This window comes from Copadichromis virginalis, linkage group LG20 (assembly GCF_057382275.1).
Source record: "Copadichromis virginalis isolate Kocher_CV1m ecotype Utaka linkage group LG20, C_Virginalis_male_GT1.1, whole genome shotgun sequence".
NCBI classification, from domain to species: Eukaryota; Metazoa; Chordata; class Actinopteri; order Cichliformes; family Cichlidae; genus Copadichromis; species Copadichromis virginalis.
In genome coordinates this window covers 16,299,881-16,313,054 of record NC_140637.1, presented here as the reverse complement: position 1 = coordinate 16,313,054, position 13,174 = coordinate 16,299,881, and the positions used below count along the sequence as shown (strand labels likewise).

General features: G+C 39.9%; 1 protein-coding gene across 7 annotated transcripts in view; it reads left to right on the top strand.

The window, feature by feature from the left end:
- myt1a (myelin transcription factor 1a) overlaps positions 1 to 13,174 on the top strand; it is a 70,070-nt gene that overhangs the window by 3,331 nt on the left and 53,565 nt on the right. For all 7 annotated transcript variants that reach the window (XM_085443510.1, XM_085443507.1, XM_085443506.1 and 4 more), the window contains 8 exons: positions 3,799 to 4,031; positions 6,338 to 7,399; positions 7,474 to 7,593; positions 8,249 to 8,339; positions 8,685 to 8,798; positions 8,882 to 9,099; positions 11,951 to 12,153; positions 12,294 to 12,509. In XM_085443510.1, the coding sequence (XP_085299636.1) occupies positions 3,799 to 4,031; positions 6,338 to 7,399; positions 7,474 to 7,593; positions 8,249 to 8,339; positions 8,685 to 8,798; positions 8,882 to 9,099; positions 11,951 to 12,153; positions 12,294 to 12,509 (2,257 nt within the window). The remainder of the gene's footprint in view (positions 1 to 3,798; positions 4,032 to 6,337; positions 7,400 to 7,473; positions 7,594 to 8,248; positions 8,340 to 8,684; positions 8,799 to 8,881; positions 9,100 to 11,950; positions 12,154 to 12,293; positions 12,510 to 13,174) is intronic.

The following is a 13,174-nucleotide window of genomic DNA, read 5'->3' as shown; positions in this document are numbered from 1 at the left end:
CTCTCTCTCACACACACACACACACACACACACACACACACACACACACACACACACACACACACACACACACAATGAATACAGTGAATAAATAGAATCATATAGTTATAATAGTAACTATCAGTAGCATCATTTCGGCTTCTCATCAGCACCATGGACAGCAACCCTAGTCAGAGGTTGGGGGTAACAGGCATATTTATTTAAGCTTATGCTATAAACTCATGCCATCTTCTTCAACTAGACAACCGTAAACCTAAACCAGGTTTAGCCATGCTGACGTAACTGTACCCTAATGTATATAACAATGGAAGAAATGAGGAAAACACACTGACCACAGGTCCTCATAGACTGGCTAGACAGGGTTATCATACCAAACAAGCACATTCATTTTAGAAAGCCCTTCTAGGTATGTTACACACACATATTACAGTATGAATGCATACATTCAATACATAAATGGTAACAATGCTTCAGTTCTTTACAAAAACACAAACTACATGTCACCAAGTCTTGGAACTCGTGCTGTCGTATTCTGTTCTTCTTATTTTGAGCTCCACTGTTTTGATTCAACTTGCCAAGCATATTTGATGATATTGCTGCACTGACAAACTATTGTTTTTCACTAACTGTATTACAAACTGTTGCAGAGCTGATGTCAGCAGGTTCATGTGCATTTTCCACAAAATGACAGAGAGCAAGGTGAAAAAATGCAAGTAAAATCCCAATTTAAAAAAAAAATTGGCACACTGTGTAAGAGGAAAATAAAAGAAGGCAATGATTTGTAGAGCTCATATATTCATATTTTATTCATAATACAATATAGAAAACAAATGTTTAAACGTTACTATTTCATGAAAAATATAACCTCATTTTGAATTTCGATGTCAGCAACGCATCTTAAAAACACTGGAAGAGCACAACAAAAGGCTGGAAAAGTAAGTGGTACTAAAAAAGAAACACCTAGAGGAACATTTTGCAACCAATTAGGTTACTTGGCAGCAGGTCAGTAACATCACTTACTGTGAAAACAGCATCTTAGCGAGGCAGTGCTTCTCAGAAGTAAAAATAGGCAAAGTTCATCATTCAGGAAAAAAAATGCAAATTGTGGAAAAATCTTAGAATAACACCAAAGTGGGCAAAATGGAGGCTCATCCGATCTGTGAAGACTAGCCTCTGTCAGTGCGCCCCAGGGTGGCTGTGGCTACAATGTAGCTTGCCATCACCAGTGTGTGAATGTGTGTGTGAATGGGTGGATGACTGGATATGTAAAGCGCTTTGGAGTCCTTAGGGACTAGTAAAGCGCTATATAAATACAGGCCATTTACCATTTACCATTTAGCCTTCACAAGATGAGGAACGATTTTAAAAAGCCCCATGTTTTACTTGTTTTACTTAGACAGAGAATCACACACCCACAGAGAAACTCAAACCCTGGGTCTGAGGCCCTGTGACTAGGGATGGGTATCGAAAACCAGTTCTTGTTGAGAACCGGTTCCCACTGTTTCAATTCCTTGGAATTGTTTGCCAGTTTTGCAAACGATTCCCTTATCGATTCCAGTCGCCCCGAATGACGTCACCACGTTGCAGAGCGTCATTTACCTGGCAGGAAACACGGCGCCTAACGCTCAAAAGTTTGATTATATTTTATGAGAACGGATGACAACAGGGCAACTTGCAATACTTGAAAAGTAGATATTTAATTTAAGGGAGGAAACACTACGAATACGCGATCTGCCTTATTACAAAACCTGCCATTACTGTGCATTTAGGTTACCATGATGAGAGAGACAGAGTCTGGCTGGCTCAGATGCTGGCAGTTCTCACTGCTGTCTACCGGTAGCGTCTCCTTTCAGGCCAGGATAGACGAATGTCACCAAGCAGTGACTAAGGTTGTGGTCAAAGGCTTGCACTCATTTGCCAGCAGATGCCCCCGATTTTCAGTAAGTGAATGTGTTTAATTGTAGGCAGGGACATTACTGGATATTCTTGGGTAATTGCTACTGAATCATTTATGTTGTACTTTGTTATTGCTACAGAAGAATATTTATTTTATTATTTTACATTTATAATTGTTTTTCCTGGGGACCCTGTGACACCCCATTGAAGAGCCGTAGGCTGTGGATCTCTTAAGATCTCACTGTTGGGTTTGTAAGGCCATGTTACTCCTGAAGATATAGAGAAGATATAAAACAAAGTTCTAAGCTAATCAACCTTAGTGTTCTCCTTTTTTAAAAAGAATCGATAAAAGAATCGATAAAGAATCGAATCGTTAAAGAGTTGAAAATGGAATCAGAATCGTGAAAATCTTATCAATACCCATCCCTACCCGTGACCATTATTTGTATTTTTTCGCAATGTAGTCAGGATGACAAAAAGCCAGAGCTCTGTCTAGCCAAATATTCTGTCATGTGTTGCTGTGCTGAAGCCAGGTTTTGGCATCAACGTGCAAGATACAGGAGACAGGACGTGAAAGCCTTTAACTTTTATTATTTGTAACCTACAAGGAAGAGAGATAAACAGAGAGCCAGGTCAGAACTGAACCAGGACACGTAAAGCAGAGGACTACACAGGAGAAGCATGAGGGATGATGCAACAAGCAATACAGAGGGTTTAAATACAAAAAAGCAAATGGGCAAAGTGGAGACACCTGAAGAGCACAGCTGAACTGAATCTGACTAAATAGACAGGGGAAGCAAAACTGAACATAGTGTACTTTCAATTCATTTTTTTTTGTCACATTCACAGTATAACATGCAGCGAAATGCTTGCGTCTGAGCTGCGCACAGGCTGCAGACATCGCTCCAAAGGTGTGTGTAGCTTTACCACTATACCAACACAACAAGAGACAAGGAACTATCAAAATAAAACAGGAACTAACTGAGCAGGCAACAGATTCATATATAAACTAGACATGGCAACAGAAACACAGATTTGACATAGAAACAGAAAGGTAAACACTGAAACAAGACTGACTGACTGAGGACTAAACACAGACAAGACAAGGGCACAGGAGAAAAGGGAGGCAAAAATTCAAGGGACTCAAAACATAAACTGAATATACTTGACCTAAAACTAAAACTAACATTTTTAATTAAGAGTTTAGACAAAAATAAAAAAAAAACAGGACTATGACAGAATTACTAAATGGTAAATGGCCTGTATTTATATAGCGCTTTACTAGTCCCTAAGGACCCCAAAGCGCTTTACATATCCAGTCATCCACCCATTCACACACACATTCACACACTGGTGATGGCAAGCTACATTGTAGCCACAGCCACCCTGGGGCGCACTGACAGAGGCGAGGCTGCCGGACACTGGCGCCACCAGGCCCTCTGACCACCACCAGTAGGCAACGGGTGAAGTGTCTTGCCCAAGGACACAACGACTGAGACTAGAAATATTATGATAAACAAAATTAGAAAGTCTTCACAGAACAAATCCCCAAATAAGTTCACTAAACACAAAACGCTGGGTCAATGACCTTGGAACTATGGCATAAACAAACATTAGCTCAAAACTATCACACTATCAAACATAAAGCGCTAGGGATTAAGCACCTTCTCTAACTTGTATTCACAATTAAAACCGAGTTAGAATTACGAATTAATCTAGCAAGCATGACTTTGGACTGCGAGAGGAAGCCAGAGTACCTGAAGGAAAAAACTTTGTTGCTAGTAGTATCTAGACTCTCCAGTGTTGCTCACACACCTCAATATAGTATGTGACAGAACACTAATTACTTGTTAGGTTTCTTTCTGACATTATACACATCAGTAACCATGTTTCTCTTTTCAGCATACTTGGTTGCCCAATTGTGAAGAAAAGGAAGCTGGAGGAGGCTGAGGCCGGGGAGAACCAGTCCGCTCCCAAGAGAAAGAATCAGTCTGCTAAACATGCAGCAGATGGAGGGTTGACTGCAGACAGTGACACAGCAGAAGAGGAAGAGGAGGAGCAGAAAGAGAATGAAGGGGATGAAGAAAACAAGGACAAGAAGGCCAAAACAACAAGCAGGCCAGAGTCAATAAAACGTGAGTAAATCCAAACTAGAGCAGTTGCCTCCTTACCCGCCAAGCAAAACTGGCTCCTGTATACATAGTTATTTTAAGTATGTACAGTCAGGGAAAACAATTATTTGAACCCCTGCTGATTTTGTAACTTTTCCCACTACCAAAGAAATGGTCAGTCTATAATTTCAATGGCAGGTTTATTTGAACAATGAGAGACTTTACTTTATTGATTTATATAGTACTCTTCACAGGATAAAAACCACAAAGTGCTTCACAATAATATAAAACAGATAAACATAAAACAGTACAATCAAATATACAGCACAAATCTAATTAAAAACTAGTCTAAAGATGGAGGGAGAGAATTCCACAACCTTGGGGCCACCGCTCTGGTTTTAAAACGTGTTCGGGGGACTACCAACAGCCTTTGAAATCAATAAAGTAAAGTAAAGTAAAGTAAAGTAAAGTAAAGTAAAGTAAAGTAAGAGACAGAACAATAACCAAAAAATCCAGAAAAATGGATTTGAAAAAAGTACAACTTAATTTGCATCTTCATGAAGGAAATAAATATTTGATCCCTTTGCAAAACGTGGTTTAGTACTTTGTAGCAAAATCTTTTTTGGTAACTGGAGAAGTCAGACGTGTCTTGTAGCTGGCCACAAGTTTTGCACACATCTCAGGGGGGATTTTGTCCCACTCCTCTTTGCAGATCCTCTCCAAGTCATTAATGTTTCATGGCTGATGTTTGGCAACTCTAACATTCAGCTCCCTCCACAGATTTTCTGTGGGATTGGAGACTGACTAGGCCACTCCAAGACCTTAATATGCTTCGTCTTGAGCCAATCCTTTGTTGCCTTGGTTGTGTGTTTTGGATCATTGTCATGCTGGAATACTCACCCACGACCCATTTTCAATACCCTGGCTAAAGGAAGGTGGTTCTCACCCAAGATTTGATGGTACATGGCCCCATCCATCCTCCCTTTGATGTGATACAGTTGTTCTGTCCCCTTGGCAGAAAAACACCCTCAAAGCATGTTTCTACCTCCATGTTTGACGGTGGGGATAATATTCTTGGAGTCATTGACAGCATTCTTCCTCCTCCAAACATGGCAAGTTGAGTTGATGCCAAATAGCTCGGTTTTGGTCTCATTTGACCACAACACCTTCACCAAGTCCTCTTTTGAAACATTGAGATATTTCGTGACAAACTTCAAAGTTTGAGTAGTTCTGGCCTGATTCCTCACCGTTCTTATTCTCATAAACTCCACGAGGTGAGATCTTGTGTGGAGCTCCAGACCGAGGGAGACTGGCAGTTATTTTATCATTCTCCCATATGCGAATAATCGCGCCAACTGTTGTCACCTTCTCACCCAACTGCTTGGCAATGGTCTTGTAGTCCATTCCAGCCTTGTGTAGGTCCACAATCGTGTCCCTGACATCCATGGAAAACTCTGGTCTTGGCCATGGTGCAGAGTTTGGAATCTGGATCGATTGATTGCTTCTATGGACAGCTGTCTTTTATACAGGTAACGAGTTGAAAAGGCTCCAAATGTCAGCTTGTTACCTGTATAAAATATAAATGGGAGCCAGAAATCTTGCAGATTGATGGGGGATCAAATACTTATTTCCTAGTCAAAAGTTTGGACACACCTTCTCATTGAATGGTTTTTCAGATCTTTTATTGTTGTAATTTGTTATGGAATAATAAACTGTAAAGCCTCTGAAAATGGAGGGGCTGTGCATAAAAGTTCCTAAACAGATAGCGCAAGACCTTTGTTAACATCAATCTTGTTTGTGGTGTACAGACACAAAATTACAATTTCTGTCACTGTCAACTCTGATGTTACTCTGATGTGGGTGAAGTAGATCTTAAAATGTAATGCCTACTTACATAAAAGTAACATTGTAGACTTTGAAAAATATTGATAAAGGTACATGTAGTTGTAATTCCTTACTTCAACCTGAAACTGATCCGAGTTTCCATTTTGTAGTTGAAATATAGACACATTAAAGCATATGTAATCCAGTGTCACAGAAATGAGCTTTGTATAAAAACAAGGACATTAAAAAACATAATCAGTATTTCAGTGACTGTGACGAACAGAACCGTTTCAAGATAGCGGAGAGTTTGGCATGAGTGTAGACCAAAGCCAACTTCCAGAACAGTTGACTTTGGTCTACAGTTTGGTTTGCATGCTTCACTTCACTCTTGCTAAACAAATCACATCAAGTCACCTGCAAGATCAGTCACAATGCTTGTTTTTGTGAGATGACACAGACAAAACAATCTGTGGCAATGACATTTATCTGTACTTTGAACTCCACAGCAGAGGCCTCACAGGTGACAAAAGTAACAGCAGTGTGTCCTTCAGCTGACCTTGACATGAACAAACACATCAGTGCAAAGGCTGAGAACAAAACTGTGAGTGAGAAAGCTGGTGAGGAAGTAAAACCTGCTGATGACCTTCAGCAGGAGGAAACAGAGACAAAGGATGTGAAGGATGCTTGTCTGATGACAAAGAATCAGCCATCTGCGGAACCCGCAGAGCTAACAGGCATTCCTGATCTAAAAGAAACAAAGGAGGCGGAAGAAGCAGAAGAACAGGAAGAAAATGGACAGCAAAAAAGTCCTGAGAATATTGTAGAAGAGAGGGTAATAGAAAGACAAGTGATAAGCCAGAAAAACTCAGATCATCAGTATTCAAGTGGTGATTACGGCCATCTGGCCAAAGAGTCAAAGCAGCATAAGAGGGAAGCTGATGAAGAAGAGGTCGAAGAAGAGGAAGAAGAGGAAGAAGAGGAAGAAGAAGAAGAGGAGGATGGAACAGACAGGGAGGTCCTCCAAGAGGTTGACACTCCTTACACTTTGAGTCCACGCACTCAGGGATCTGAAACTGAGGTGTCACTCAGGGAAGAAAAGATCTGTACTCCCATGACTGAGGAAGAAGAGGATGAAGAACAGGAAGGGGAGAGAGAGGGGGAGGATCACAGACAAGAGAAGGAAGACAGTGAGATCCTGGGGGAGGAAGAGGAGGACCAAGACTCCAGTAAAGCCTCTCCAACAACAGTGGTTATAGAGGTCCGCTCTGAGGATGATGATGATGATGATGATGAAGATGAAGAGGAGGAAGAGGAGGAGGAGGAGGAAGAAGAGGAAGGAGAGGAGCAGGATCGTGTCTCAGAGGGCTCGGGAATAACAGACGACTCAGAGAACTGGGATATGACTCGGGGGAACCTGGGGCTGCTGGAGCAGGCTATTGCTCTGAAGGCGGAGGAAGTGAAGGAAGGCCAGGAGAGCCGGAGCTCCCTGGACTACCAACCATACACATCATCCAGCAAGAGCTCAGAGGCTGCTGCTGTAGCCCGCCGCACCACTCACTACAGCAAAGGTAAGAAACAGCAAAGTCAAATGTGAACGTGTTTGCATAGAAAGTAGGTGATCACTATCTAAATAAAATTCCAGAAAAAAAGGAAGTCAAGTGTCCAACGCCAGGGTGTGATGGGACGGGTCATGTGACTGGGCTGTATCCCCATCATCGCAGTCTGTCTGGATGTCCTCACAAAGACAGAATCCCTCCAGAGAGTAAGTATAGCTTACCATTAACTTCATTGACCAACATTCAAATGTGTGCACTTTGAATTATCACCATGATTAATAAATACTGACCAATAATGCTAACACACAAACCTGTTTCTAAAAAAGTGTCCCTAATATTGTAGGGTGTTTACCTTGCGATTTAAAGTGCCTTAAGGTGATTGGTGCTATATGACTGGCCAACACTGAATTGACTAGATAATAAAATCACCAAATTCTAGGTAGCATCCTGCAAATTTATATTTAGTAATGTTATTTCGGAATACAATATCATCATAGGTTTTCACAGATGGGTGAATCCCTATCTTTACTTTTGGGGTGCTTTTTTTTCCCTGACCTGTATGTTTGTTTATTAGTTGTGAGGTGTTCCACAGCATTAGACGTCACATCCTCAGCATATTAAGTCAACTATTTTACATAGGCTTTTAACTTTTTTGGAATTCAGGTTGTAAATATTATTATTAACTCTACCAGCTTTACCATTACTCTTACTTCCACTACTGCTGTAAATTCTGTATCTTTGCCACTTGTCCTTTTCTAGCTCATACAGGTGTACACGTACATTACTACTGTTACTGCTGTGAAACCACCTAATGCAAGATAAATGCACTGACCTGAGTTTGCACTTGCTGTGTGTCTGTAGTCCTGGCCATGCATGAGAACGTCTTGAAGTGTCCTACTCCTGGCTGCACAGGCCAAGGCCATGTTAACAGCAACCGCAACACACATCGCAGGTTAATAAAGCACTCGATACACTCTGAACACTTTTTACAACAGTATATGAAACAGAAATTGACTGTCACTACTTCATAGAAAAGAACTTGTAAAAAGAGGCTTGTATTCTGATGTTTTTTTTTAAATAGTTTAGTGTTAAAGATCCTAGATCTGATTGCACACACACACACACACACACACACACACACACACACACACACACACACACATTTGCAAAATAATACTGCATAACATTTCATTGTGCTCACATCTGCTTACACTGCTTTCCCAGCAATTCAGTGAGTTTCTATTGATGAGCATTTTATTTCTTTAAATGCAATATCATTGGCATGCCTCCCCATCAGTCTGTCCGGCTGCCCCATTGCCGCAGCTGCTAAGCTGAACAAGAACCAGGACAAACAGGTTCATTTACAGGCTTCAGCCAGTGAACCCTCTTCCAATTCTGACAGAGTGCTCAGGTGAGACATGCAAGAAAAATTTTCAACTAATTGATTCATACAATGTTAAAGTATCAGTACCTAAATCAGGGCTCTTTTTTTAGGCCCATGTGTTTTGTCAAACAGCTGGAGATCCCTCAGTATGGCAGCTACCGGCCCAACACGGTGACCACTACACCTCGAGCAAACCTGGCCAAGGAGCTGGAGAAATACTCCAAGGTGTCTTTTGACTATGCAAGCTTTGATGGTCAGGTTTTTGGAAAGCGTACGCTCATTCCAAAGACACCTAGCACTGCTGAAACATCACCCAAAGCCTTCAAAAGTAAGACACAATTTCACTTTGCTTTTATTTCTTAACAACTTACAGGCTTTTTATAACCAATCCAATCCAACTTTATTTATATAGCACTTTAAAAACAACAAAGTTGACCAAAGTGCTTTCCAATAATAAAACAGAGACAGCAGTTAAAAAACATACATTAAGCAGACAAAGAAATAAATATAAATAACAATAAAATAAATACATAAATGAAAAAGAAGATAAAAATAAATCAGTATATATATTAAATATTAAAACATGAGTAAAATAGACAATAAGATATACAATGAATAAGATTAACAAAATAAAAAGATTAAGAGTGACCAACAGCTGACTAAAACTGACTACAAGCTGACTCTGGTACAACTCCTAAAAAGCCTTTGAAAAAAAGTGTATTTTTAAAAGTGATTTAAACATTTCAAGTGTTGGGGCCAGCCTAATATGGAGGGGCAGTTTATTCCATAATTTGGGTCCCCCCAGTGTTTCAGTCTCGGCATGGGGACAGCAAGGAGTGACTGGTCAGTTGATCTGGGAGACCTTTGTGGACTGTATTGGTGTAGAAGGTCTGACAGGTAAGAAGGAGCCAGGACATTTAAAACTTTAAAAGCAAACAATAAAATTTTTAAATGAATTCTAAAATGGACAGGCAACCAAGTGTAAAGAGGCAAGAACAGGGGTAATGTGCTCACGTTTGCATGTCCCTGTCAACAGACAAGCTGCAGCATTCTGGACCATTTGCAAGCGTGATAGTGAAGCCTGATCAACACCAATATAAAGTCCATTACAATAATCAAGCCGAGTGGTCACAAATGCATGTAAAACTCTCTCCTAGTCACAAAAAGAAATAAAAGGTTTTACTTTAGAGAGCTGCCTCAGCTGAAAAAAGCTTTTTCTCACCACTGCATTTACCTATTTGTCCATTTTAAGAGCTGTGTCAATTTTTACTCCAAGGTATCGTTATGGTTTTAACATAAACTCTCTATGGCACTGTTTGTGAACCGCATTCCCTCTGTGCAAATTGTTATTTGTTTGGTATCTTCTGATCAATTGCAGTGTTATAATACATCCATATTACAAGTAGATGAAGGCTTAAATGAGATATTTCAAATGACAAAGGCAATATTTATCTCCTTTAAAGATACCAAAGAAAAAAACTTGGTGAATCTGATAAGCATTAAGCACTTTCCTTCACTGTCTTATTCTTGAATATATTTTAGAACCAAGCACTCCTGCAATCTCCAAACAATTTAAACACAGAATAATACAAAAAGAAAAAGATTATGTAGTTAAGGCTGGAAATGATGACCCAAATTAAGGATGCATGATGGACCGAGCAGTGAAGGAAAGTCAGGTACAGGTTAACATCCAAAAAAGTTTTTTTATTCAACCCCAAAACAAACTCGGTTAAACTACACAGAAAAATCTAAATGTTGGGCCCATAAAAGAGGTCAAAGTAACAAAACTACACAAGCACTACAACAACTGAAACAAACTGACCTACCTAAACAGACAAGTGGAAACTTAAATAGTGGCTGATCAGCCCACAAAAACAAAAAAAGGGATAAAACACACAAAAACCCAACTGAGACTAACATAACAAATTCCATTTCCCCCCCATGATCCAGAATTGTGGTATGACCCAATTTGCAGTTCTCCATATAAGCTTGCTCTGCCCCTTTTCCACCTCTTAGCTCATCAACCAAGGGACCCCAGCAGCTGTCACTGAGGTAAAGAAAACAGAAGAAAGATTAAATCATACATACATAACAGTGTAAACTAAAATATCCTCACTTATTTTAAAATACAGTATTATGTGAGTATATAAATGAATTAATTCTAAACCAAAACCAATTCTTTATTACCCTGTAAATGAAATCCTATATCTAAAGGAAGAAAAATGTAAATGTAGTGTTATGTGTAAGCCTCTGTTGTAACATTGATGTTTGGTGGACATTACCACTGTGTGGCTGTAACTGCAGCCATCACAATGCAATACAGGTGACAGTGAATAAGTAAAAGTAACACATGATACAAAAGAAAACTAAGCTACAAAGTAAAACATTAAAACAATTAAAAGAAACCAAACACAGAAACAAGAAGACACACACCAAACATGAGAAGAGAGACAGATGGGGAAAAATTCTAATTCTGTTATACATTTACCCTCCTCACATCCATCAAGCACAAGGTAACCTATCAGTTGAACTGTGGGAGGAAGCCGAACTACCTGGAAGATGCCAGGCACAGGGAAAACGTGCAAACTCCACATATGAAGGCCTCATTTGGTTCCTGGTTTAGACCAGGAGTCTTTTTGCTGCGAGGTGACAGTGCTAACCATTCTATGTGAAATGGTCTTATTCACATTTTTTATACCACCTTTCAAACATAGCTAGGTTCTGCAAAGGGCTTTTATAATGTTTTCCATTCACACTCACATGCTAAAGAGGCAGAGCTGCCATGCGTGACACCTGTATCAGAAGCAACTTAAGGCGCAGTCCTGAGATTATAGGGGCAGAGAACCACCTGAGTTATATCCAAATGGAATATGTCATTCTACAATTATTCTGATCAATAAATGACATTATACCAAAAAACAATTTTTGTCAGTAACGTCTATAAATTTGTATTAATAACTGTATGTTTTTGTATAAAATGTTTTACTTTTTTAAATAATTTATACATAAGTTTGTTTTTTTCACTTGCCAAGCTCTGTATAAAATTGTATGAGGTTCTGCTATAACTAAAAGCAAACCTGAACTAGTACATATGTTGCACTCATATAGTCGTAGAATATGCAGTAATCTCCTCCCAATTTCATGTCTCAAGGAAATCATTTTGTTCCACTTGTACGCAGCTAAATTATTCCCCAAGGCATCCTCCCCCAGTCACAGCATGTCAGGAAGCTTTTCTATGAGCACCTTGTCCTCCAGCGGTTATGACTATAGCCAAGATGCAGAGGCAGCCCACATGGCAGCAACAGCTATTCTCAACCTGTCCACCCGCTGCTGGGAGAGACCAGAGACACTCAGCACCAAGACCAGGGAGCCCTGCACCAAGGTGATGCACAGTGAATTTCATTTAGACGCAAGCTTCTTTTTTAAAACTACGGTTTAAAATAGCCTAACAATGAACAGTGTATGAAACTCGTGCTCTTTGAGTTTGCAGTCACTACATTTGCACACTGTGTCCTCACTTAGGAGGCGGATATTGAGGTGGATGAGAATGGCACCTTGGACCTTAGCATGAAGAAGACCAAGCGGGAGGGAGTACAGTCTCCAGAGCCTTCATCTTCTTTGTCTTCTTCCTCTCAACATGTGGGAGCCATTGCATCTCAGGGCCAAACTCAGCAAGAGTGGGAAGGCCCACTTGACTTCACCAAAATGGGTGGTGTCAAAGAAGAAGACCACGAAGAGGTAAGTAGAGATCTACTGTAAATGAGGACAGCTAGAGAAAATGAAAGCGAATCAGAGCTGATTTGTTGGGAACCTACAGTTCTTAATAAATGTATTAGAGCACCTGCAATAAAAACAAGAAAAACACAAATACTTTAGAAATCTGTCAAGATTGAAGTCGTAAATTATTATTAGTGTCATATTAAACCATTAAAAATTTAATTTGGAACGCCAGTAAATATTTTCAATTTGACATCTTAATCAAAAAACAATAATGTACTTTACTGCTTTTTCTCCTTTCTTGAAAAATAATACATTAGAAAGTTCATTGATAACAGAAATAATTATATTTTAGCTTTAAATTGTTGGTTTGATTAAAGTGATGCACATGGTGGATTAACCATTACAGAACCATAAAAAATGATTTAGGGAACAAGTAGTACTGTTCAATTACCCTTACATTGGGTGGTGGTCTAATAAGGTGGCATGGTTTGTGGCTCAGCTGCAGGGGAGCGGTGAAGCTGCCCCACATATCTGTTCTCCATCACCTGGTCATGGCTCCCTACTTCAGTAGGATCCCTGGACCTAAGGGGAGAGGATCACTGAGCTGCAGAGAGAGTGGGCTGTAGAAATTATGCAGCGGACTGTCTTATAAGCTGTTTGCACAAATTAAAAAAAAGACCTTC